This window comes from Oncorhynchus clarkii, chromosome 3 (genome assembly GCF_045791955.1).
Source record: "Oncorhynchus clarkii lewisi isolate Uvic-CL-2024 chromosome 3, UVic_Ocla_1.0, whole genome shotgun sequence".
Taxonomy (NCBI): domain Eukaryota; kingdom Metazoa; phylum Chordata; class Actinopteri; order Salmoniformes; family Salmonidae; genus Oncorhynchus; species Oncorhynchus clarkii.
Genome location: NC_092149.1, coordinates 53,390,113 through 53,418,078, shown reverse-complemented (window position 1 = coordinate 53,418,078; position 27,966 = coordinate 53,390,113). Strand labels below are relative to the sequence as shown.

Below are 27,966 nucleotides of genomic sequence, written 5' to 3'. Positions count from 1 at the left end.
GCTCTGCTAGCCTCTCTCAAACACTCCTTAGCTCTTGGAATCCCATGCAGGAAAAGCTAGAATAGGTTGCAGAACATTATATATTTTTTTGTATTTCTTATAGCGATAGACTTTGAAGAGGGACACAAGCTCTTGTTTGCTGAATGTTAAATACAGCAGCCAATAGAACTCACGCGTAGTTTGAAAGAAGAGCGAACCCGCGATGGCGAGAGGCTATAGCAGTTATTTATTTAGACTCATAACCAGTCAATTTTAGTGAAGAGATGTGAAAGCCTTCTGTATCTCATTATAGTCCTATATTATTCAGGGATGTCATTAGAATGATGAAGATAAGGACAGCGAAAAGTATTTTATGTAACTGTTGAAAATAGAGAGAGAAAGAGGAGGTAGGCTAATATTAAGGGAAATATGAAAGGTGTATGAAAGGTGTGAATATATGCGTCAGCTTACTAATTATTCAAATAGGCCCCTTTTAAAAAAATTAAAATCAAATTCACTAGCCTATACGCGTGTGCTGTACCTGAATCGCATGTTCTCTCCCTGCTTTTTAATTGAACAATGTGAGTAATTCCAGTCAATATAATACAGTATTATACAGTACAGTAATACAGTTCACACACAAAAGATTAGCCTACTGGAGCTATTAATTTATTTACCCAAGAGAGCTTATAGCTAGCTACATCTATTGACTTTTATAATTTTCTCTTCTGCACAATGTGGAGTAGCTTACATCATATACACCATATATACAAAAGTATGTGGACACCCTTTGAATTAGTGGATTTAGCTATATCAGCCACACCCGTTGCTGACGGATGTATAAAATTGAGCACACAGCCATGCAATCTCCATAGACAAACATTGACAGTGGAATGGCCCGTACTGAAGACCTCTGAGACTTTCAATGTGGCACCGTCATAGAATGCCACCTTTCCAACAAGTCAGTTCGTCAAATTTCTGCCCTACTAGAACTGCCCCGGTAAACTGTAAGTGCTGCTATTGTGAAGTGGAAATGTCTAGGAGCAACAAAGGTTCAGTCGCGCAGTTGTAGGCCACACAAGCGCACAGAAGGGGACCGCCGAGTGCTGAAGAGTGTAGTGCGTAAAAATCATCGGTCCTTGGTTGCAACACTCACTACCGAGTTCCTAACCGCCTCTGGAAGCAACATCAGCACAAGAACTGTTCTTAGCAGGATTTTCTTGAAATGGGTTTCCTTGGCCGAGCATCCCACACAAGCCTAAGATCACCCATGCGCAATGCCAAGAGTCGGCTGGAGTAGTGTAAAGCTCGCCGCCATTGGACCCTGGAGCATTAGAAACGCGTTCTCTGGAGTGATGAATCACACTTTACCATTTGGCAGTCCGGCAGACAAATCTGGGTTTGGCGGAAGCCAGGAGAACGCTACCTGCCCGACTGCATAGTGCCAACTAAAGTTTGGTGGAGAAGAAATATTGGTCTGGGGCTGTTTTTCATGGTTCGGGCTAGGCCCCTTAGTTCCAGTGAAGGGAAATCTTAATGCTACAGTATATAATGACATTCTAGATGATTCTGTGCTTCCAACTTTGTGGCAACAGCATGGGCCCTTTCCTGTTTCAGCATGATAATTCCTCCATGCACAAAGTGAGGTCCATACAAAAATAGTTTGAGATTGGTGTGGAAGAACATGACTGGACTGCACAGAGCCCTGACCTCAACCCCATCTAACAAATTGGAACGTGCCAGGCCTAATCACCCAACTAACATCAGTGCCGACCTCACTAATGCTCTTGTGGCTGAATGGAAGCAAGTCCCTGCAGCAATGGTCCAACATCTAGTGCAAAGCCTTCCCAGAGGAGTGGCAGGATGTTATAGCAGCAAATGGGGTACCAACTCCATATTAATGCCCATGATTTTGGAATGAGATGTTCGACGAGCAGGTGTTCATGTACTTTTGGTCATGTAGTGTTGGTCATGTAGTGTGTTTGTGTGTACTACAAACTGCCACCCTTTTGGCAATGTATTGTAGTTAGTCTGGGTAGTTAGTTAAGAAATATTTTAACTAACAGCATTGACCCGTTCTGCACTAACTCTTTTGACTCATCACATAAGCTGCTGCTGTTATCTATCCTGTTGCCTAGAAACTGTATGCCTACCTACAGTGCATTTGGAAAGTAGTCAGACTCCTTTTTCCATATTTTGTTACCTTACAGCCTTATTCTAAAATGTATTAAATGTTTTTTCCTCCCTCATCAATCTACACACAATACCCCATAATGACAAAGCAAAAACAGTTTTTTAGAAATGTTAAAACTGAAATATGACACTTACATAAGTATTCAGACCCTTTACTCAGTACTTTGTTGAAGCACGTTTGGCAGCGATTACAGCCTTGAGTCTTCTTGGGTATGACGCTACAAGCTTGGCACACCGGTATTTGGGGAGTTTCTCCCATTCTTCTCTGCAGATCCTCTAAAGCTCTGTCGGGTTAGCTGGGGAGCGTTGCTGCACAGCTATTTTCAGGTATTTCCAGAGATGTTAGATCGGGTTTAAGTCAGGGCTTTGGCTGGGCCACTCAAGGACATTCAGAGACTTGTCCCAAAGCACTCCTGTGTTGTCTTGGCTGTGTACTTAGGGTCACTGTCCCGTTGGAGGGTGAACTTTCATCAGGTCCTGAGTGCTCTGGAGCAGGTTTTCATCAAGGATCTCTCTGCACTTTGCTCCATTCATCTATCCCTCGATCCTGACTAGTCTCCTAGTCACTGCCGCTGAAAAACATCCCCACAGCGTGATGCTACCACAACCATGCTTCACCGTAGTGATGGTGCCAGCTTTCCTCCAGTAGTGATGCTTGGCATTCAGGCCAAAGAGTCCAATCTTGGTTTAATTAGCCCAGAGAATCTTGTTTCTCATGGGCTGAGAGTCTATCATATGCCTTTTGCTGAGGACTGGCCTCCATCTGGCCACTCTACCATAAAGGCCTGATTGGTAAGTGCTGCAGAGATGGTTGTCCTTTTGGAAGGTTTTCCACAGAGGAGCTCTGTCAGAGTGACCATCGGGTTCTTGGTCACCTCCCTGACCAAGGCTCTTCTCCCCCATATTGCTCAGTTTGGCCGGGTGGCCAGCTGTAGGAAGAGTCTTGGTGGTTCCAAACTTCTTTCATTTAAGAATGATGGAGGCCAGTGTGTTCTTGGGGACCTTCAATGCTGCAGAAATGTTTTGGTTCCCCTTCCCAGATCTGTGCCTCAACACAATCCTGTCTCGGAGCTCTACGGACAATTCCTTCGACCTCATGGCTTGGTTTTTGCTCTGACATGCACTGTCAACTGTGAGACCTCATATAGACAGGTGTGTGCCTTTCCAAAGCATGTACAATCAATTAAATTCACACGTGGACCCCCAATCAAGTTGTAGATACGTCTCAAGGATGATCAATGGAAAGAAGATGGACCTGAGGTCAATTTCGAGTCTCATTTCAAAGGGTCTGAATACTTATGTAAATAAGGTATTTCTAAAAACCTGATTTCTCTTTGTCATTATTGGGCATTGTGTGTAGATTGATGAGGATTTTTTTTTTTTTATCTAACCAATTTTAGAATAAGGCTGTGTCTTTGGCTATGCCGGATTAAGTGATATGACATGCTATTCTATAAAATAATTTATCCGTAATTAATATCGCCTGATTGAGCTAGTCATGTAAATGTAATTAACTAGAGAGTCGGGCACCACAACATAATATTTATAGAGCTGTTATATTCCGAATAAACTCTTAAAGACCTAGTAATATTTTACATCAATAGCAGTCAACATTTAATCTTCGTCTTACTTCAGTCTCATAATCTAAAAGTTGTAAATTCTTGGTTATCTGCAAGAACCCTGGCTAACAATTTGAATCAGCAATACAAAATTGGGTTTAATTATTTATTTACTAAATACCTAACTAGTACCTAAATACCTTATGATTAGTTGTGTGTATGTGAATTCACACAGAATTCACATACACACAATTAATCATAACTTGATTACAAATTACGTCATAAAGGAAAACGTCCCTAGCGGGCGGAACAGATATCACAGCTTGTTACACAAAAGAAAAGGGGCTGGGTTTGAGTGAAGGAGTGGGAAGACTGAGGAACAAAGGGAAGAAGCTGGGCTATCGTAAATACAGTATCTCATGCATTCTAAATTACCGCCCATTTGGAAAAGGAAAATGCAATAAATATTTACTCTGAGCTGCGCTTCAGTAGGTTGGTGGTAGATGGAAGACCATGTTGCCAAACCGAGTCCTCTGTCCTTTGAAGAATGTCTCTGGTGGTCACTTGGATAAATTGTAGTAACGTCGTTGTGTGGTAGATGGGATACTCTGTCTGTTCCTTCCTAACCTGCGTTTGCAGCTGCGGTCGCTAACTCAACGGCTAGGAGGTATCACTTCTGTTGTGAATAAGAGTTCAAAGTTCATACCATTCCCAACCAAAGCTCATGCTGATGTTGGCTTCGTTCTGTAGTTATTATCTGAACCATTCTGACATAGGACCGTCATCCTACTTCATCGGAACAGGAAGTTCTATTGTCATCAAGGCTTTATATAGGAAGCAAGAAGAGGGCGTGTTTGAAAAGTTTTATAGCCCATGTCCCTTCACAGAGGCGGGCCACTGAGTGAGCAGCCCAAACTTATGAAAATCCACATCTCACATTTTAGAAGCTAAAATCACATTTCATCCCATCACAAATAATTTCATATTCAAACATTTAAATTGAACAACAATTCCATGTGAATCCGATAACTCTGATCTGTAGACTTTCCACTGTAGAATTTATGTCATCTTATCATTGATGAGACTGTCTGATGACAACCGAACTGACATCATATTCATTAAGTACCACTGCATATGTCCAATTATTCATATTACCAGAATATAGTTCATTTCCCCCCCACCTACTGATGTTCCCAGAATCTCTATGTTAACCAAGTTTTTATTTTATTTTAAATGTAACCTCAGTAGAGAGAGGAAAAAGGGGGGAAGAGGTATTTATGACTGTCATAAACCTATCCCCCAGGCCAACGTCATGACAGCTGTAACAAAACAAAATGTGGAAACATTCGAGGGGTCTGAATACTTTCCAAATGTACTGTATATTTACATATCTACCTCAATTACCTGGTACCCCTGCACATCGACTCTGTACTGTTACTCCGTGTCTATAGCCAAGTTATCATTACTCATTTTATATTTATTCCTTGTGCTATTACTTTTCTACTATTTCACTATTGGTCTACACCTGATGTTTATGAAGCTTGTGACAAAATACAGTTTGATTCGATTTTGATGTCCTCACAGAAAGGACAAACTTGTTCCTCCCACTCAGTGCCGTACACATATTATTGCAGTCAGCCGATGCTTATGTTGTGTATCTAATAGATTTAAATACCCTTAAATAGCTCCTAATTCCACCTCTTATCAAGCCAAAAGCAATGGATTTAAACATACACTTGGACTGGAACACATTACTTGTTGTTCTCCTATCTTAATGCTTGGCAGATGTTTACCCTGTCTTGACTGTGCCAAGGCCAATTTCGAAATGAATTTGTCACTTGCCAAATACAACCGGTGTAGCTCTTACCGTGAAATGCTTACTTACAAACCCTTAACCACCAATGCAGTTTTAATAAAATATTTTACTAAATAAAGTTTAAAAAAGTAACACAATAAAATAACAATAACAAGGCTATATACAGGGGATACAGGTTAGTCTAAATAATGGAGGTAATATGTACATGTAGGAAGGAGTAAAATGACTATGCATAGATGATAAACAGCGCGTAGCAGCAGTGTAAAAAGTCCAAATAGTCCAGGTAGCCATTTGATTAATTGATTAGCAGTCTTATGGCTTGGTGTTAGAAGATGTTCAGGAGCCCTTTGGACCTAGACTTGGCACACTGGTACTGCTTGCCTTGTGGTAGTAGAGAGAACAGTCTATGACTTGGGTGGCTGGAGTCTTTGACCATTTTTGAGGCCTTCCTCTGACACCGCCTAGTATAGAGGACCTGGATGGCAGGAAGCTTGGCCCCAGTGATGTACTGGGCCGTATACACTACCCTCTGTAGCATCCTACGGTCGGATGCTGAGCAGTTGCCATACCAGGCGGTGATGCAACCGGTCAGAATGTTCTCGATGGTGTAGCTGTAGCACTTTGTGAGGATCTTGCCTGTACTGAGAATGTTCTGCAGAAGCTCATTTGACCTCTGAAATTCGGTGTGAGGGTAAAAGTGGGGAGAGAACCAGTCAGACTAGGTTGATCTCTTCTGTGACCTGCGCTGGGGGATTTTCATGTACAGTTCATGGAGTTCAAGGATCACCCAGAATCTTTTCAAATTACATTGATTGACTGACTGGCTGACTTATTTACTATCAGCTGGAGTCTCAGTGGTAGTAAGAAGGAAAAAAAGTACTATTAAAAAAATGTATGTGTGCGTCTCATGGGACCTAGCTCTTCCCTTTATAGTGCACTACTTTTGACCAGGGCTATGGCCAAAAGTGGTGTACTAAAGGGAATAAGTTGCCATTTGGGATGGTCCAATGTTACTGAAGTGAAATAAGGTGATTTCGTAAGAGAGGGTTATTACAGTACAAACTGTATATTAACGCTTAGCCAACCTGAAGTTATTAATACCCCCGAGACACTTATCAGTTGTCTAAATAAGGGTGTGAAATTTGCCAAGCGAGTTTGAAGCCTGCATAGGAACATGTTATGGGAAAGTGGTTTTGTTTAGCCTAAAATAATAAAGGATACACATAGGAAGTGGGGAGTTTTCATAGAGTTGCTTTTTTTTTCTTCTTCTTATCTCTATCCATCCGTCCCACACAGCTCCTGGAGTATTGGCCTTTCCAGACCTTCTCTAAACAGCTTGTGTTTACTGTGAGTGACCTCTTACCAAATTACCAGCTGTGTCCCCGGGCCCTGTGTTTTGTCGTTCCACAGGGATTACCCCCCTCTCTGCAACCCCACCCCCATCCTGTCACACGAATCCCCACCCACTACTACCTCCAACCACAAGTTGTCCCCTTATCATCTGATATGGGATTTCTGTTAGATATAGGACAAACTCAAAAGACAAAAAAATATACTATTTACAGAGGAAGTACACCAAACAATCTATTTGAGTAGACAACAACATGTTTGTTGCCCTTACACTTGGAGCATGAACTGAGTGGCACTTGATCGTTGTACTGTATCAAGCACTTAGATCTGTTATTTTAAGTGAAAGAGAACCTGTGAAAGTGACATGCACAGTACATAGTAGGGCAGAGGGTGCAGGGAAAGACCTGATGTTGTTAAACCTCTAATGATCTGTCGCTCTCATTGTAAGATGTAGGACATTTACAGGAGCTTTGATCTGGCGCTCTCATTGTGAGATGTAGGACATTTACAGGAGCTTTGATCTGGCGCTCTCATTGTAAGATGTTGGACATTTACAGAAGCTTTGATCTGATGCTCTCATTGTGAGATGTAGGACATTTACAGGAGCTTTGATCTGGCGCTCTCATTGTAAGATGTAGGACATTTACAGGAGCTTTGATCTGACGCTCTCATTGTGAGATGTAGGACATTTACAGGAGCTTTGATCTGACGCTCTCATTGTAAGATGTAGGACATTTATAGGAGCTTTGATCTGGTGCTTTCATTGTGAAATGTAGGACATTTACATGAGCCATTGTACGCTTACTACCCAAGGTCAAACTGCTTTTGGTCACAAATATATTTAATAAGCAGATGGTGACCTCTTGTATATATTTGGATAATTTAGACAACAAAATACAGCACTGGACACTTCAAGTACTCTGTAATAGACCGTAAACTGCCGCATCTGTGCCCTGCTTTTCAATTAGAGTTTCAGGTCATGTTTCAACCTGTATGCCATTCCTGGCATTATTAAGTATTATGGGAACTGAAAAAAAGTTGATATAGATGTCAGTCTGTTTTGTGAAATCTGACACCAACATACTGTAGATATTGGTGCTTTAAATATGAAAATATGTCACGTTCTGACCTTAGTTCCTTTGTTTTGTCTTTGTTTTAGTATGGTCAGGGCGTGAGTTGGGGTGGGCAGTCTATGTTCATTTTTCTATAATTTGGGATTTCTGTGTTTGGCCTGGTATGGTTCTCAGTCAGAGGCAGCTTTCAATCGTTGTCCCTGATTGAGAACCATACTTACAGTGCCTTGCGAAAGTATTCGGCCCCCTTGAACTTTGCGACCTTTTGCCACATTTCAGGCTTCAAACATAAAGATATAAAACTGTATTTTTTTTGTGAAGAATCAACAACAAGTGGGACACAATCATGAAGTGGAACGGCATTTATTGGATATTTCAAACTTTTTTAACAAATCAAAAACTGAAAAATTGGGCGTGCAAAATTATTCAGCCCCCTTAAGTTAATACTTTGTAGCGCCACCTTTTGCTGCGATTACAGCTGTAAGTCGCTTGGGGTATGTCTCTATCAGTTTTGCACATCGAGAGACTGACATTTTTTCCCATTCTTCCTTGCAAAACAGCTCGAGCTCAGTGAGGTTGGATGGAGAGCATTTGTGAACAGCAGTTTTCAGTTCTTTCCACAGATTCTCGATTGGATTCAGGTCTGGACTTTGACTTGGCCATTCTAACACCTGGATATGTTTATTTTTGAACCATTCCATTGTAGATTTTGCTTTATGTTTTGGATCATTGTCTTGTTGAAAGACAAATCTCCGTCCCAGTCTCAGGTCTTTTGCAGACTCCATCAGGTTTTCTTCCAGAATGGTCCTGTATTTGGCTCCATCCATCTTCCCATCAATTTTAACCATCTTCCCTGTCCCTGCTGAAGAAAAGCAGGCCCAAACCATGATGCTGCCACCACCATGTTTGACAGTGGGGATGGTGTGTTCAGCTGTGTTGCTTTTACGCCAAACATAACGTTTTGCATTGTTGCCAAAAAGTTCAATTTTGGTTTCATCTGACCAGAGCACCTTCTTCCACATGTTTGGTGTGTCTCCCAGGTGGCTTGTGGCAAACTTTAAACGACACTTTTTATGGATATCTTTAAGAAATGGCTTTCTTCTTGCCACTCTTCCATAAAGGCCAGATTTGTGCAATATACGACTGATTGTTGTCCTATGGACAGAGTCTCCCACCTCAGCTGTAGATCTCTGCAGTTCATCCAGAGTGATCATGGGCCTCTTGGCTGCATCTCTGATCAGTCTTCTCCTTGTATGAGCTGAAAGTTTAGATTGACGGCCAGGTCTTGGTAGATTTGCAGTGGTCTAATACTCCTTCCATTTCAATATTATCGCTTGCACAGTGCTCCTTGGGATGTTTAAAGCTTTGGAAATCTTTTTGTATCCAAATCCGGCTTTAAACTTCTTCACAACAGTATCTCGAACCTGCCTGGTGTGTTCCTTGTTCTTCATGATGCTCTCTGCGCTTTTAACGGACCTCTGAGACTATCACAGTGCAGGTGCATTTATACGGAGACTTGATTACACACAGGTGGATTGTATTTATCATCATTAGTCATTTAGGTCAACATTGGATCATTCAGAGATCCTCACTGAACTTCTGGAGAGAGTTTGCTGCGCTGAAAGTAAAGGGGCTGAATAATTTTGCACGCCCAATTTTTCAGTTTTTGATTTGTTAAAAAAGTTTGAAATATCCAATAAATGTCGTTCCACTTCATGATTGTGTCCCACTTGTTGTTGATTCTTCACAAAAAAATACAGTTTTATATCTTTATGTTTGAAGCCTGAAATGTGGCAAAAGTTTGCAAAGTTCAAGGGGGCCGAATACTTTCGCAAGGCACTGTAGGTAGCCTGGTTTCACCTTTTGAGTTGTGGGTGATTTCTTTCCATTTCAGTGTTTGCACCATTCGGGACTGTTTCGGTTTTCATTTTGTTTTGTATTCTGTATTCATTCTCATTAAATTACATTATGGATACATACCACGTGCATTTTGGTCCTCCGATCCTTCCTACTACTGCTCCTCAGAAGAGGAAGAAGAAAGCCGTTACAATATATCGTTCTGAGTTTAGCTTGCCTATTGTTACCTTTTCTCATATGCAAGCTGCTGGGGAGAGTAATAAGTGCTGACAGGCTCCATAATTAACACTCATTATTACATCACCGGCCTGTACAGCAGTGGTCATTTTGGCACTCTTAAAGATTTAGTCTAGTCTTAGTCGTTTGGACCAGAATGTCATTAAATCTTAGTCACATATTGCCATTTGACTAATGATTAGCCTAGTTATACGAAAACAGTGGGCCATTTTAGTCAACTTTTTTGTCACATCACACTTGTTTTGCCTCATTGTATTGCCTCATTTATCCTATAGTAAACATGTGCACAAACATACATAGCCGTGTACTACACACATATTTTGCTGCATAATATCTTATTCTCTTCTCAACAGCAGAAATATGACAAACATGTATAAGAATATCTAAGAATTATCTGGCCATGTAAATTCCTAATTCAGTCTACATAAATATTGCACATACAAAACAAAGACTCACACAAGCGCAGGGGGGGACTAGAAGGGGGAACTAGCACAATATCACCAGATGCTGCCGCAAAGTATTGGCAAAATAGTATGGGTTGTACCTCCATCACTCGGTCACGGTATTGCCATTGTTCCACAGACACCGCAGCCACATTGATGTCCAAAAAAAGAACGGGGGCTAATGACTGTTTCTTCCAGGCAGTAGTCTGTCACCAAACCTCACTTCAAAATCGAGTCTCAAGTCCCCTGTGCTCGAGTCCGAGTCACCAATGGTCGAGTCACGAGTCTCTATGGCTGAAGTCCTAGTCCAAGTGCTCAAGTCTGAGTCACTGGGTCCACATTAACCAAAAATAAAGTCATTTACCCAGTCAGATATAGTGTAGTGGCAAGATGAATTTGGTCAATAAACTGTTTGCTTTTCCTTTCTGTGCCACCAAGTGTTTACTTCTAGGTTACTGGTAATGTTACCAGGACCACGGTCCGTTGCAAAATCTTCTCAAACGTTCCAGATAGAAATTCCATTAATGGAGCCTTATTCAACATGTCAGAGAGGCATGTTTGTTCTACGTAGAATACTCTATCTGAACATACCAAAACGTTGCGTCCTGCTGAATGTGCCCCAGGTTGTTAGCTATAACTACAGTGCGTTCGGGAAAATATTCAGACCCCTTGACTTTTTCCACATTTTGTTACGTTACAGCCTTATTCTAAAAGGAATTAAATATTTTTCCCCCTCATCAATCTACACACAATACCGCAATGACAAAGCAAAAACAGATATTTAGACATGTTTGCAAATGTATAAAAAATACAAAACTGAAATTACATTTACATAAGTATTCAGACCCTTTACTCAGTACTTTGTTGAATCACCTTTGGCAGTGATTAAAGCCTCCTGTCTTCTTGGGTTTGACGCTACAAGCTTGGCACATCTGTATTTGGGGAGTTTCTCCCATTGTTCTCTGCAGATCCTTTCAAGCTCTGTCAGGTTGGATGGGGAGCGTCGCTGCACAAATATATTCAGATCTCTCCAGAGATGTTCGACCAGATTCACGTCAGGGCTCTGGCTGGGACACTCAAGGACATTCAGAGACTTGTCCTGAAGCCCCTCCTGCGTTGTCTTGGTTGTGTGCTTAGGGTTGTGGTCCTGTTGGAAGGTGAACTTTTACCCTAGTCTGAGGTCCTGAGTGCTCTGGAGCAGGTTTTCATGAAGGATCTCTCTGTACATTACTCCGTTCATCTTTCCCTTGATACTGACTATTCTCCCAGTCCCTGTCACTGAAAAACATCCCCACAGCATGATGCTGCCACCACCATGCTTCACCGTAGGGATGGTGCCAGGTTTCCTCCAGGCGTGAAGCTTGGCATTCAGGCCAAAGAGTTCAATCTTGGTTTCATCAGACCAGAGAATCCTGTTTCTCATCATCTGAGAGTTTTTAAGTGCCATTTGGCAAACTCCAAGTGGGATTTCATGCGCCTTTTACTGAGGAGTGGCTTCCGTCTGGCCGCTCATCCATAAAGGCCTGATTGGTGGAGTGCTCCACAGATGGCTGTCCTTCTGGAAGTTTCTCCCATCTCCACAGAGGAACTTTAGAGCTCTGCCAGAGTGACCATTGGGTTCTTGTTCACCTCCCTGACCAAGGCCCTTCTTCCCCGATTGCTCAGTTTGCCCAGACAGCCAGCTCTAAGAAGAGTCTTGGTGGTTCCAAACGTCGTACATTTAAGAATGATGGAGGCTACTGTGTTCTTGTTTAATGCTGCAGACATTTTTTTGGTACCCTTCCCCAGATCTGTGCCCCGACACAATCCTGTCTCGGAACTCTATGGACATTTCCTTTGTCATTATGGGGTATTGGGTGCAGATTGACGAGGAAAACATTTATTTAATACATTTTATAATAAGTAAAATAAATAACAAAATGAGGAGAAAGGGAAGGAGTCTGAATAATTTGATGAGGTAACATGACTGAACAAGGTGTAGCATGAACAAGTGGTATTTTTTTTTACATTTTTCACCTATATTTAACTATGCAAGTCAGTTAAGAACAAATTCTTATTTTCAATGACGGCCTAGGAACAGTGGGTTAACTAATCAGGGGCAGAATGACAGATTTGTACCTTGTCAGCTCGGGGGTTTGAACTTGCAACCTTCCGGTTACTAGTCCAACGCTCTAACCACTAGGCTACCCTGCCGCCCCATTAGAAGGACGATAGAATTTTTTTTTAAATGTAGTGGCGGTATTATGGGCCATACCTTTTGAACAGTAAGGGCTAGATTCAAGTCGTTTTCTCTGAGGAAAAGAGGGGACTTGGATACTTTGGCAACATAACTTGGCTATGAAATGCAGTGGGGAAAGTGAGAGGGTTAAGCGAACCCCGCAGCTCACCAGCTGAAGTAGGATGTGTCCTTCCCACTGCTGAACAGGACTGCGCTGCGCATCTGTGCTGCTAATATGAATTGTGCTAATCACTGAAAAACTCTCTATCTCTCCAATAACGATTGTTCAGTCCAATTAGTAGTCCGATTTTAGTCACAGAGAATTTAATCTCGTCTTGTTTTAGTGAACTGAAATACAACATTTGCCTTTTTGTTATAGTTTATTCTGGGTCTATTTAGTCAGTTATAGTCTCGTCAATTGCCACTGAAAAATAGGTGTTGGACAAATATTTTAGTCACTATTTTTGTTGATGAAATGAACACTGCTGTACAGTAGAGCCAATCAGGTGGAATACTCAGCTACCTAGTAACCACGACTGTAACTAACAACATCACTTAGATCATATCATTAAAACCTACCCATGCACACTGCATGTACTTAATAATTTCTGTTTTTCCAATGAGTTTTCTAATACTATTTACTATTTCAGATTTGACCAATTAACCAAAACCAGACAAAGGTCTGATTAAATACAAATGTGGGTCAGATGTCGCAAACAAACGAAAGTTTATTAGAATTGAGAATTTTGGATCCATCAGATCATTAATGCTAAGGTAATGCCGGTGTTACATGAATTAAATCGGCCTCATCTCAACAACCCTATGCAAATGAGTACAAGTCAGAGGCTTAAAGCTTAAGTCTTGTCATCTAATGATATGTTTATCAGACGTCATCAGAAAGTAGACATCATTACAAGATTAGCCTACAAGGAATCCATTCCAAACTCTTGTCTCAGCAAATACAGCCCCCTAGGTGAAACATATCTGTGCAGGTGTGCATGTGATCTCATTTGTTGGCAGGCTGGCTTATGGGAGTTAGATCCACACGCACTTGCTGATGTGACTTCAGAATGAGTCACTTCAAAGAAGCAGGGCATGGTGGTAAGTGGTCTGTGTCTTTCGGGTTAATGAAAAGCAAATGCATACAAATGAACACCTGATTTCAAGCATTTGGAAAGCGTCCCAGGCACGCTGTTGGACAGGCTCTATAAGGCGGACAGACAGCTAGCGGACACGGTTGTGTGAACTGGAGGATATGAGAGGAAGTTGATCAACATGCTGTGAATGTGATGGATGGCAGGGCTGTGTTGTGTTGCGTTCGGCTGCAACGCATTGTGCAGGGAGGTAAAGTAAAGCCGATTTAGCCCTCTGCTTATTACTAGCTGTGGGGGAGCTCTCTCTCTCTTTGAACGGAACTGAATCTCCACCGACACACCATGCTTAAGAGCTTTCTGCGACTGACAGACGGAGGGGGCCCACTGTGAGGCGATTTTAAAATAAAGGAGACTACAGGTTTTCTAATATCATGGCCTGGGCGTGGCTTTAAGGTAGGCCCGGTCTACTCTGCCCCAGCCGTTTCTTATTATACCTCAGTGGCTCCAACAGGCATATCGTAGCAGAGTCTGTCTTTGAACCCAGGGGAGAGGGCAGGTATTTAAGAGGGGATAACTCAACACTGAGGCCAAGAGGTAAGGAGGCGTTTCTCGATAATGATTGGTGGAGAGGATCCCGTTTTTAGGATGATTGTGTCATGTTCAAACATGTATCCAGCATCGGAAAAAGAGAGTAGAGGATTCACTTGAGGCACTCTAGGTCTGTCTAGATCTTCTTATAGCAGCACCCTGGCTTGCTTTTGTTGCATTGTTTATTAACGAATACACTGTTGAAGAGGAACGTAATGGGTAGATGTGCCTTCAGTCTTAGGGTCTTAAAAAAAAAGAAGGTAATAATTGAGTTAATTAAGACCCAATGTGGCCCATGTTATTTGTACCGTCATACAATAACGTTGTACGATACATTGTTTTGAGTGGATAGTTACTGGTTGTAGTTTGCCTTGATTCAATAGTTTTTGCTGAAGTGGGGAGCGTACAGTAGAGTTTCTGTTAACCCTGCAGTGGCATGTGTGAGCCCGTACAGTAGAGTCAACAATGAATGTTGTCGGTGGTTTCTTAAAATACACAGGGTGTTGTCCGGAAGAGGGCAGGAAAGCCTGTTTTGCATAGCCACTTTGGATTTTGCGCTTTGTACTTCAACCCACCTTGCCCAAGGGACCTTTAGGCTACGCACCAACCGTTTTAACTGACTACAACAGCGGGAATGTGTGCTAATCTTCACGCATCAACCCTGAGTTAACCAATCCCATGTATTCACTGACCGTAACTTCAGCTGGGCAAGACTGACTCCACGGACTCTTTGTCGGTCACAAGCATAAACAATCTGTTTTTTTGCCCATCAAGTGTGAACTATGTTTCCTTCAGGGTTTCTCATTGACGATGAAACATTTCATGAAAGAGATTGAAAGGGTATTTCACGGGAACATTCCTATGTTCCAGCTTTAGTAATGCATGGTGGAATGTAAATAATTTAGACTGCTTTTATGGGGATGTTATTGTGCCGCCTTTTATTGCATCAAAACAAATATAAGAATGGCATATCAGGATATAACTTGTTTTAAAAATGATAACATTCCCTGGAGAGTGTGTTTTAATGCAGGCCAGCAATCATACTGTACTTCACTGTGTGAGTAGTCATGAGTTGGTTGCCTGCTGCCCAGCCCCTTCAGTAGATCCATTTAGAGGAGTGAGTAGCAGCCAGTTAATGGCTCCTCTGTCTTGTAAAATGATGCCCAAGCAAAGACTAGGAAGTAGCCTAATCATCAACGGTACAACACTGTAACTGTCAACTTCCGTGGAATGATTTGGAGTCACATAGTCATTACTGTTGAATTTCTATTTCTATGTTTTAGTTCTTACCTTCTTTGGGTAGACCGTATGCAGACCCCCCTGCAGCTGTACAGTACCAGGTGTTAGCAGAGGGAGATTCCACTCAACATCTGTTTTCATATGTCACACTGTAAATCAATTGTTGGCCCCAGACAGACAGTAACTGATGGCTGGCAACGGTACCCTGTGAGTTCATGCCACTACTGTGTGTTATCTGATACACTCTCTGGCAACTGGCAAGTACTTACAGTGCCTTGCGAAAGTATTCGGCCCCCTTGAACTTTGCGACCTTTTGCCACATTTCAGGCTTCAAACATAAAGATATAAAACTGTATTTTTTTGTGAAGAATCAACAACAAGTGGGACACAATCATGGGCCTGGACATGTACTGGCTTAAGCAGGGGGACACGTCTGGCACTGCAGGATTTGATTCCCTGGCGGCGTAGTGTGTTACTGATGGTAGGCTTTGTTACTTTGGTCCCAGCTCTCTGCAGGTTATTCACTAGGTCCCCCCGTGTGGTTCTGGGATTTTTGCTCACCATTCTTGTGATCATTTTGACCCCACGGGGTGAGATCTTGCATGGAGCCCCAGATCAAGGGAGATTATCAGTGGTCTTGTATGTCTTCCATTTCCTAATAATTGCTCCCACAGTTGATTTCTTCAAACCAAGCTGCTTACCTATTGCAGATTCAGTCTTCCCAGCCTGGTGCAGGTCTACAATTTTGTTTCTGGTGTCCTTTGACAGCTCTTTGGTCTTGCCCATAGTGGAGTTTGGAGTGTGACTGTTTGAGGTTGTGGACAGGTGTCTTTTATACTGATAACAAGTTCAAACAGGTGCCATTAATACAGGTAACGAGTGGAGGACAGAGGAGCCTCTTAAAGAAGTTACAGGTCTGTGAGAGCCAGAAATCTTGCTTGTTTGTAGGTGACCAAATACTTATTTTCCACCATAATTTGCAAATAAATTCATAAAAAAATACTACAATGTGATTTTCTGGATTTGTTTTCTTCTCATTTTGTCTTTCATAGTTGAAGTGTACCTATGATGAAAATTACAGGCCTCATCTTTTTAAGAAGGAGAACTTGCACAATTGGTGGCTGACTAAATACTTTTTTGCCCCACTGTATGTAATGGAAAGAGCAGGTGTTCATAATGTTTTGTACACTAAGTATATATGTTAAACACCCAGTCGTTAAGTCTATTTGTTCTGTCGTTTGTTCTAAATGTTCCATTACAGCAATGCTGGCTGGCAACGTTCTTATCCCTTGCTTGCTAGCCAACAACGGCTAACTTACAGTCACGTAAAACAGTGCAGCCAGAATAACAGTAGCTGCATTTTGCATTTGCTTAAGCTGTTTTCTAGTGATATTTATTTAGATACATCTACAGTAGGAAATATGAAAACAGATGTTGAGTGGAATCTCCCTCTGCAAACACCTGGTACTGTACAAATGTGCAACACATCTGCAGAAGGTGTGCATACGGTCTACCCAAAGAAGGTATGAACTAAACATCACCAGACAACACACAAGAAGGAATATTATATTACATTTTAATTATCCTGCTGCTCGATTAGCATCATGGGAAATGCCATCAAAAAGGCATTTGTTGCCCGTGCATGTTCCTTACATTGTCTGAAACAATGCACAAATAGGATGCCATAGCCTAATGTCTCTAAATGTGTTAAATGTATAGATTATTTGAGTTAAGCATTATTTGCATTTCTCATACTGTAGTGTAAAGTATCCCTCTTTGAAGGACAAAGTGTTTGACCTTTTATCAAGAAATGTCTTCCTTTTAAAATACATGCATGTTTTCTTTGGCTGACTGTGTTAGCAGTTGTGGTCAGGTTGGAATTAATCTGGCTGTGATGCACATTTCCAATCCAACCTAAAGAAAAAATGGTTTAGACAAAAAGGGTTTACACTCTCCCCAGGGAACCCAGTCAGTTTAATGATGATGACAGATAATGTATCCAAATTACATCATCATTAAACCGATTGTGATTGGCCACACATTTCTGGTGGCAGATGGTCAGACTTTTCTCGACACAAAATCTTAAAGGTCCAATGCAGCCCTTTCTTTCTTAGTATCAAATCATTTCTGGGTAAGTACCTTGTTTTCATTAAAATGGTCTTAGCAAAGGGCAATTTCTCAAGCAAGAATTTTGCTAGGAGTGGTCTGAGTGGGGATTGGAAAACAGACAATTAGCTGTTATTGGAAGAGGTTTGGAACGATCTTTCTTATTGGTTGATTTAACTAATTTACTACACGGTGATGTCACCATGGAAGGCCAAAACTTCATCCCACCAAAAAAGCTGTCTTCAAACAGCTCTTACACAATTTTACAGTATTATTCCAACCTTGTGTGTGTGTGTGTGTGTGTGTGTGTGTAAACTCAGCAAAAAAATAAACGTCCTCTCACTGTCAACTACATTTATTTTCAGCAAACTTAACATGTGGAAATCTTTGTATGAACATAACAAGATTCAACAACTGAGACATAAACTGAACAAGTTCCACAGACATGTGACTAACAGAAATGAAATAATGTGTCCCTGAACAACGGGGGGGTCAAAATCAAAAGTAACAGTCAGTATCTGGTGTGGCCGCCAGCTGCATTAAGTACTGCAGTGCATCTCCTCCTCATAGACTGCAGTTCTTGCTGTGAGATGATACCCCACTCTTCCACCAAGGCACCTGCATGTTCCCGGACATTTCTGGGGGGAATGGCCTTAGCCCTCACCCTCCAATCCAACAGGTCCCAGATGTTCTTCTCAATGGGATTGAGATCCGGGCTCTTCGCTGGACATGGCAGAATACTGACATTCCTGTCTTGCAGGAAATCACGCACAGAACAAGCAGTATGGCTGGTGGCATTGTCATGCTGGAGGGTCATGTCAGGATGAGCCTGTAGGAAGAGTACCAAATGAGGGAGGAGGAGGTCTTCCCTGTAACGCACACCGTTGAGATTGCCTGCAATGACAACAAGCTCAGTTCGATGATGCTGTGACACACCGCCCCAGACCATGACTCACTCTCCATCTCCAAATCGATCCCGCTCCAGAGTACAGGCCTCGGTGTAACGCTCATTCCTTCGACGATAAACGCGAATCCGACCATCACCCCTGGTGAGACGATACCGCGACTCGTCAGTGAAGAGCACTTTTTGCCAGTCCTGTCTGGTCCAGCGGCGGTGGGTTTGTGCCCATAGGCGACGTTGTTGCTGGTAATGTCTGGTGAGGATCTGCCTTACAACAGGCCTACAAGCCCTCAGTCCAGCCTCACTCAGCCTATTGCGGACAGTCTGTACACTAATGGAAGGATTGTGCGTTCCTGGTATAACTCGGGCAGTTGTTGTTGCCATCCTGTACCTGTCCCACAGGTGTGATGTTCAGTTGTACCGATCCTGTGCAGGTGTTGTTACACATTGTCTGCCACTGCGAGGGCGATCAGCTGTCCGTCGGGTCTCCCTGTAGCACTGTCTTAGGCGTCTCACAGTATGGACATTGCAATTTATTGCCCTGGCCACATCCTTTGTCCTCATGCCTCCTTGCAGCATGCCTAAGGCACTTTCACGCAGATGAGCAGGGACCTTGGGCATTTTTTTTGTGGTGTTTTTCAGTCAGTAGAAAGGCCTCTTTAGTGTCCTAAGTTTTCATAACTGTGTCCTTAATTGCCTACCGTCTCTACGCTGTTAGTGTCTTAACGACCGTTCCACAGGTGCATGTTCATTAATTGTTTATGGTTCATTGAACAAGCATGGGGAACAGTGTTTAAACCCTTTACAATGAAGATCTGTGAAGTTATTTTAATTTTTAAGAATGATCATTGAAAGACAGGGTTCTGAAAAGGGGGCGTTTCTTTTTTTGCTGAGTTTTATATAAAACACAGGAAAATCTAGTTTTTGTCTGCACTGCCACATATCCTAATAATAATAGCTCATTCAATGATTAGAGGGGAGATTGTTGGTTTTTAAAGACAACAGTAAAGCGAACAGAGACATGGGCAGTGTTTACACAGGCAGCTCAATTCTGATTATTTTCCCACTAATTGGTCTTTTGACCAATCCGATCAGCTCTTTGTGTAAAGACAGCCTTAGCTCACAATGCTCCACCTTTAATTTTCTGTTTCAAAAGTGTTATCCTTGCCTATGCTGCACTGTCCTCAAGCCTAATCGATCACACTTGAGTATCTTGTGACTTGTTTGCAAAGGGAACCCAAGCTCTTTCATCTAATAGCGGCTTACTTTAAGTTGGGAAGGAATTATTCCTTTCATGCTATTTCATGCAGTGCCATAACATAGTCATGCCTGATGAAATGTCCTTTTTTGATCTATTGTGGATGGTTATACTTTTTTTTTCCTGACAAATATTACCCAGAGCCCCTGCACCATATTTTTTCTACCACTTCAATGTTACCTACATTTGGGTGCCATCAGGGAAATGTGTTTTTACGTCGTATTGTTTCTGACCGCCACAGGCTGATAATATAATATTAAGAGTTTAAATGATTGTGTGAGGCTCATCTTGTCCCTTTGCTTTTTCCTACCGGCAGAGTGTCAACCAAAAACAAGGCCCCATCTCCCCCAGTATCAGTGAAGGGGCTGGATGGTGCAGGCCTCTCCCAGAGACACTTTGTATCGGCATTTCCTCAGATGACCATGGACCAGAAGGAGAACCAACTTGAACAGGACCTGACTCTGGTTGTGGTTCTGCCAGGCGGAGTGGAGAAGACAGCCACTGTCCATGGCAGGTGAGACTAGGTCTTAATTCTCAACTGGCACCCTATTCCCTACTTAGTGCCTGAGTCATTTCACCAATGCTGTATTTATTATTTATCCCCCATTACTCTTCCTGTGGACCAGCAAAATATAAGGCCGTTTATAAAATAAAATAAAAACATGACAATACATTCACAGATTTCACAACACACTGTGTGCCCTCAGGCCCCTACTCCACCACTACCGTACTAAATCCATGTGTGTGTATAGTGCGTATGTTATCATGTTTGTATGCATGTGACAGTGCCTATGTTTGTTGATTCACAATCCCCGCTGTTCCATACAGTATTTTTTTTTTTAAATCAGTATTTTTTAAATTTTATCTAATTGTATGGCTTGCATCAGTTACTTGATGTGGAATAGAGTTTCATGTAGTCATGGCTCTATGTAGTACTGTGCGCCCGGACTTGGGGACCGTGAAGAGACCTCTTTTGGCATGTCTTGTGGGATATGCATGGGTGTCCAAGCAGTGTGCCAGTAGTTTAGACAGACTAATTAGTTGCCTTTTGAGTAGTGTAACTTGGCAAAAAAAAAAAAAAGTTTTGATTTCACCTAATCTTTACATTCTGTTAGATGTTCAACTTCATAAAAACAAGTTTTTCCCATCTCAATTGCCTATTAAGTGCCAAATAAAGTAACAGGGTTGACAACATCTTAAATCTGTTATAAATCCCCTCATGACAGGGGGAATTTAAGCTTGTTGTGTGAAACAGGGAGGGGCAATTGAATGCAAGCTTCACAACATTATTTTTGTTAAAAAATGTCCAGCCTGTCTATCTATGGGTAACAGGGTTGACATGTTATGCTCGACCCGCTCAGTTGTCTCTGTTTTTCAACACAAAACCCCAGAAAATAGCCAAAAAGAGTAGAACCAGCCTACCTGCTTTTACACTATGATTTGACTATTAAAATATGTTTTAAATGAATAGTTCCAACATATTAAAACAATCTTCAGAAATGACTTTGTCAAAGAAACAAAAATGACTACTGCTTTACAATGATGGGGAACAGAGGATGCACAGAGGATGCTTAGAGGAGACATGTTGGGGTTAAGTGGTTTATCATTTTAAATGAAGTCACAGAGGATGCTTAGAGAGACATGTTGGGGTTAAGTGGTTTAACATTTTAAATGAAGTCACAGAGGATGCTTAGAGAGACATGTTGGGGTTAAGTGGTTTAACATTTTAAATGAAGTCACAGAGGATGCTTAGAGAGACATGTTGGGGTTAAGTGGTTTAACATTTTAAATGAAGTCACAGAGGATGCTTAGAGAGACATGTCAAAATTGATGAATTTTTGCACTTTAGCAAGTCTTTATTCATATAAAAAATCTGATTTATTGAATTTTCCATGTGGTCTATATTAAAGATCACTGAATTTAGTAGAATACTTTTATATTTCTATATTTGTGCACAATTTCTACTTAAAATATCAAAAGTCACTAATTTTGTGGAATGACTTGCCTATGGGCCCTGGTCAACAGAAGTGCAGTAAATAAATAAAGGAAGTGTCTCACTGTGACTAAACCCCAACAAACTGCTCCCAACTTTCCCTCCTTGGTAAGACCTCCAAGACATCCCATGATTCCAAGGTGAAGCATGATCTAAATGCATTTTGACCAATTCTTATATTGTCAAATATTCCAAAACACATATTTGATTCATATTACTTTTTGGTATATACGATTACACGAATCCTTCTAACATAACGTGATCTTTCCACGGCTCTAATTGAATGTAGCATTTCTTTGAGTCAGATATTGTAGGTGGCGCAGTAAAAACTTTGGTTTTGGTTAACAATACTTGCACCATTAAATGCACTAAAAAGTTGCATAATGTGGCTGGTTCCTTTTCACTTGCTGAGGTAGAATAATGTTATTTGTGTTTTCGGCACAGTTATTATGGTAGAACTTAGATTTAAGTTTTGATACAAGCCCAAGACATACGTCTTATGAAGTCTGGTCTGTGGAGCTTTCACCCACACCAATTCAGCTGAGACCAAAACGCCTAATCAGACAAACATGAGATGAATATCTTACGGTCAAAAGGGCTTAGTTGTTTTTCAGAACAAGGACTTTGTGTCCTGATATGAAACTACAGACCCACACTGTTCACTCTCCATCAAGTTTACTCAAGATATTATTATTATTCTAGTTTTGCAAGACGCAATCGCACTCCATTGGTATATTTTGCCCTTTGCCCTCTCAAGCTATAATCGAGACCAACTTTAATATAAAAGGATTAAGCGTCTAATTCTTCAACCTCTTTTCATTTACAGAGTACAGCGAACTAATTATGATAATAGTTTAACTTTTGGCATTATATTTGCAGAAACCCTCCCAAGGCCTAGAATTTGGAAATTGCTGGATAGCTTTGCGTAGATATTGTTGCTAAAGAGTTTTCCAGACCACCGACAGTTGTGTATGAGGCAAAAACGGATGGCTCCTTAAGCTATATTTTTATCACTGTGAAAAAGTTGTGTGATAATGCCATACTATAATGTAAAGTGTAAAACGTATTCTGTGATGGCGTCTACTTTTGTGATAGTAGTTTCTCCATTTGCAATTTCCACACACCAAGAGTTCTGTGTTTTCTCTGTGGATATAAAACACACAACCTTTTATCCTTAGCTAGGTTTTATTTATTACTTCCAACTCGTGTCTCTGTTTTTCAGCAAGCCCATGATGGATTTGTTAGTGATGCTTTGTGCCAAGTACCACCTGAACCCATCAGGCTATGTTATAGAGCTCGTCACCACCAACAGAAACCCAATCAAGTTCAAACCCAACACTCTGATCGGGGCCCTGGAGGCAGAGAAGGTTCTGCTCAAACCCAAAGGAATGGAGGACAAGATCAAGAAGCCAATTCCTCAGATGCCAGAGGTACACGTGAGAAATCTCAGTGGTAGAAATGTACTAGTTATAAAAGTTTTATCTGAGAGCTGTTCCCTTCAACTTGGGTATTTACTGTAATTAATAATGGCTGTATCTTGTAATATATTTTTTTCTGTGAGTATAGATCATATACTCAGCAAAAAAAGAAACGTCCTCTCACTGTCAACTGCGTTTACTTTCAGCAAACTTAACATGTGGAAATATTTGTATGAACATAACAAGATTCAACAACAGACATAAACTGAACAAGTTCCACAGACATGTGACTAACAGAAATGGAATAATGTGTCCCTGGAACAAAAATCAAAAGTAACCGTCAGTATCTGGTGTCGCCACCAGTTGCACTAAGTACTGCAGTTCATCTCCACCTCATGGACTGCAGAAGATTTGCCAGTTCTTGCTGTGAGATGTTACCCCACTCTTCCACCAAGGCACCTGCAAGTTCCCAGACATTTTTGGGTGGAATGGCCCTAGCCCTCACCCTCCGATCCATCAGGTCCCAGACATGCTCAATGGGATTGAGATCCTGGCTCTTCGCTGGCCATGGCAGAACACTGACATTCCTGTCTTGCAGGAAATCGTGCACAGAACGAACAGTATGGCTGGTGGCATTGTCATGCTGGAGGCTCATGTTAGGATGAGCCTGCAGGAAAGGTAGCACGAGAAAGGAGGATATCTTCCTATAAACGCAAATCCGACCATCACCCCTGGTGAGACAAAACCGCGACTTGTCAGTGAAGAGCACTTTTTGCCAGTCCTGTCTGGTCCAGTGACGGTTTATTTGTGCCCATACGCGATGTTGTTGCCGGTGATGTCTGGTGAGGACCTGCCTTAGAACAGGCTTTACAAGCCCTCAGTCCAGCTTTTCTCAGCCTATTGCGGACAGTCTGAGCACTAATGGAGGGATTGTGCGTTCTTGGTGTAACTCGGGCAGTTGTTGTTGCCATCCTGTACCTGTCCAGCAGGTGTGATGTTCGGATGTACCGATCCTGTGCTGGTGTTACACGTGGTCTGCCACTGTGAGGACGAACAGCTGTCCGTCCTGTCTCCCTGTAGCACTGTCTTATGGGTCTCACAGTATGGACATTGCAATTTATTGCCCTGGCCACATCTGCAGTCCTCATGCCTCCTTGCAGCATGCCTAAGGCACGTTCACGCAGATGAGCAGGGACCTTGGGCATCTTTGTTTTGGTGTTTTTCAGTCAGTAGAAAGGCCTCTTTAGTGTCCTAAGCTTTCATAACTGTGACCTTAATTGCCTACCGTCTCTACGCTGTTAGTGTCTTAACAACCGTTCCACAGGTACATGTTCATTAATTGTTTATGGTTCATTGAACAAGCATGGGAAACAGTGTTTAAACCCTTTACAATGAAGATCTGTGAAGACATTTGGATTTTTACGAATTATCTTTGAAAGACAGGGTCCTGAAAAAAGGACGTTTCTTTTTTTGTTGAGTTTATACAGTACATACACACACAGTACCAGTCAAAAGTTTGGACACCTACTCATTCAAGAGTTGATTTATTTATTATTCTTTTTACTATTTTCTACATTGTAGAATAATAGTGAAGAAATCAAAACTATGAAATAACACATGGAATCATGTAGTATCCAAAGTGTTAAACAAATCAAAATATATTTAACATTTTAGATTTTTCAAAGTAGCCACTCTGCCTTGATGACATCTTTGCACAAGCTTGGTATTCTCTCAACCAGCTTCACCTGGAATGCTTTTCCAACAGTCTGGAAGGAGTTCCCACATATGCTGAGCACTTGTTGGCTGCTTTTCCTTCACTCTGCGGTCCAACTCATCACAAACCGTCTTGGGTGGGTTGAGGTCAGGTGATCTGATGCAGCACTCCATCAGTCTCCTTTTTGGTGAAATAGCCCTTACACAGCCTGGAGTTGTGTTTTGGGTCATTGTCCTGTTGAAAATCAAATCAAGGTCCCACTAAGCGCAAACCAAATGGGATGGCATATTGCTGCAGAATGCTTTGGTAGCCATGCAGGTAAATCACCTCCACACCATCACACCTTCCCCTCCATTCTTCATGGTGGGAACCACACATGCAGAGATCATCCGTTCACCTACTCTGTATCTCACAACGACACGGCGGTTGGAACCAAAAATATAAAATCTGGACTCATCAGACCAAAGGACAGATTTCCACTGGTCTAGTGTCCATTGCTCATGTATCTTGGCCCAAGCAAGTCTCTTCTTCTTATTGGTGTCCTTTTAGTAGTGGTTTCTTTGCAGCAATTCAACCATGAAGGCCTGATTCACGCAGTCTCCTCTGAACAGTTGATGTTGAGATGTCTGTTATGTGAAACCTGTGAAGCATTTATTTGGGCTGAAATTTCAGAGGTGTTGTTAACTCTAATGAACTTGTCCTCTGCAGCGGAGGTAACTCAGTGTCTTCCTTTCATGTGGCGGGCCTCATGACAGCCAGTTTCATCATAGCACTTGATGGTTTTTGCGACTGCACTTGAAGGAACTTTCAAAGTTCATGAAATTTTCCGCATTGACTGACCTTCATGTCTTAAAATAATGATGGACTGTCATATCTCTTTTATTATTTGAGCTGTTCTTTCCATAATATGGACTTGGTCTTTTACCAAATAGAGCTATCTTCTATATACCACCCCTACCTTGTCACAACACAACTGATTTGGCTCATACGAATTAAGAAGGAAAGAAATTCCACTATTTAATTAACTTTTAACAAGGCACACCTGTTAATTGAAATGCATTCCAGGTGACTACCTCCATGAAGATGGTTGAGAGAATGCCAAGAGTGTGCAAAGCTGTCAAGGCAAAGGGTGGCTACTTTGAAGAATCTCAAATATAAAATATATTTGGATTTGTTTAACACTTTTTTGGTTACTACATGATTCCATATGTGTTATTTCATAGTTTTGATGTCCTCACTATTATTCTACATGTAGAAAATGTAGAAATTATTTAGGTGTGTTCAAACTTTTGACTGGTAATATATATATATATATATATATATATATATATAACTTTTTCAAACAGTCTAATAATCACATTTATTTGATTCTCCAGGCAACCGTCCGTCTGGTAATAAACTATAAAAATACCCAGAAGACTATGCTAAGAGTCAGTCCTCGAGTCCCCCTTGAAGACCTCTTACCATCTATTTGTGACAAATGTGAATTTGACCGACAGAGCACATTTTTATTGAGAGATGCCCAATCTAAGGATCCTTTGGATTTGACCTGTTCTCTCAATGATTTTGCAATAAGGGAGGTTTATGCAACGGACACAAAAGGTAAGGGCTTCTCTGATTTAAAAACAACAGCCTTCAACGTTCATTAACCTGAATAATTACCAATCATTCTGAACTAATCTCGGCACCCAGAAGCTAATCTTGTTGTCTGCCAACAAGATGCTTATTCTGTCTGAACGCTATTCACCATTCATTCATTTTACAACTACGCAGGTGTACTCGTGTAAATGCTTCATTTACTACCGCATATCATTTCCATCTTCTCTTTCACAGCTATGGACTCAGAAGATGTACCTGCCTCTCCCACCCCTACTACCACAACTTATCTAGGTAATGTAACTTGATTGTATTATGTTTTTACACGGTTTTATTACCTTGTTTTAATTTACTACTGACATTGTGCATTTGAAGTCGAGTTCATCAAATCTTGTGTCGGGAATTTCAGAAATGTCTTCAATGAAATCTATACATTCCTAACAGATACCATTCCACCCAGTAAAGATAAAATGCAGAAGGAGAAAGAAAACAAGGGATTGTTCAGTTTATTCAGGAGGAGTAAGAAGAAACCTGAGCAGGTGTGTTCTTTATCTATTCACGTGCAATCACCAACATTTCTCAGCTCAGTCATTTGCAAGTCAATTTTGGCTGATTTAGGAGGATTTGAAAGGGTATGTGTTGGGGAGGCGGGGAATATTGTCACAGTCATGGGATTGGCTAGTTTTCTCTTTGTTTACGGCAGAGAACAGGCCCCTGATCAGGATCTGATTGGATGTTTGTTTGCTCTTTAAAGGGAATGACTGCTAGTGCCCCGGCGTCCCCAGTCTTTCCCAGCAAGCCTCGACCTCTTAGCATGAGTTCGCTCAGTGCCCACTCCTCCACATTCAACTGCAACTCCATGGCTTCTGACATGCCAAAGAAGAGACGGGCTCCCCTGCCCCCCATGCTGGTGTCCCAGAGATGCCCCTCTAACCTCAGCCATCGCCAGAGGTCCATCTCCGACTCAGAGCCCGAAGCCCAAAAGGACCGTGACCAGGTGAGCGGGTCTAACCTGACTAGATCTGAGTTCTTTGTCAATGCCAGGTCTGTCTGTAAAATACTGAGTCTGAATATCCTCAAAATTAGGACTTTATGTCCAGAGTTCTTGGTGAATTTGAATGATTATTTTGTCCCTTCTGTTGTGGAGATGGCTGGTCTGAGTCGCAGCACGGAGTCTTCCCTGAAGAGGACGAAGCGCAAGGCTCCCCTACCCCCTGCATCTCCCAGTGTGGTTGTCCATGATGTAGCTTCACTAGATGGAGGTATGAACGTTTTTAAATTGATTTAATCGTGCTGTATTGAATTGGCTTGTGCTCAACCTCCTGTATATAGGT

General features: G+C 41.7%; 1 protein-coding gene across 3 annotated transcripts in view; it reads left to right on the top strand.

The window, feature by feature from the left end:
• LOC139397685 (cordon-bleu protein-like 1) overlaps window positions 1–27,966 on the top strand; it is a 50,783-nt gene that overhangs the window by 14,822 nt on the left and 7,995 nt on the right. For 2 of the 3 annotated variants that reach the window (XM_071144209.1, XM_071144208.1), the window contains 7 exons: window positions 20,228–20,425; window positions 23,127–23,334; window positions 26,413–26,638; window positions 26,870–26,926; window positions 27,077–27,171; window positions 27,387–27,629; window positions 27,780–27,894. In XM_071144209.1, the coding sequence (XP_071000310.1) occupies window positions 20,228–20,425; window positions 23,127–23,334; window positions 26,413–26,638; window positions 26,870–26,926; window positions 27,077–27,171; window positions 27,387–27,629; window positions 27,780–27,894 (1,142 nt within the window). Of the gene's footprint in view, window positions 1–14,309; window positions 14,414–20,227; window positions 20,426–23,126; window positions 23,335–26,412; window positions 26,639–26,869; window positions 26,927–27,076; window positions 27,172–27,386; window positions 27,630–27,779; window positions 27,895–27,966 lie in introns of those variants that run through there. The other variant, XM_071144210.1, reaches the window with a different exon arrangement.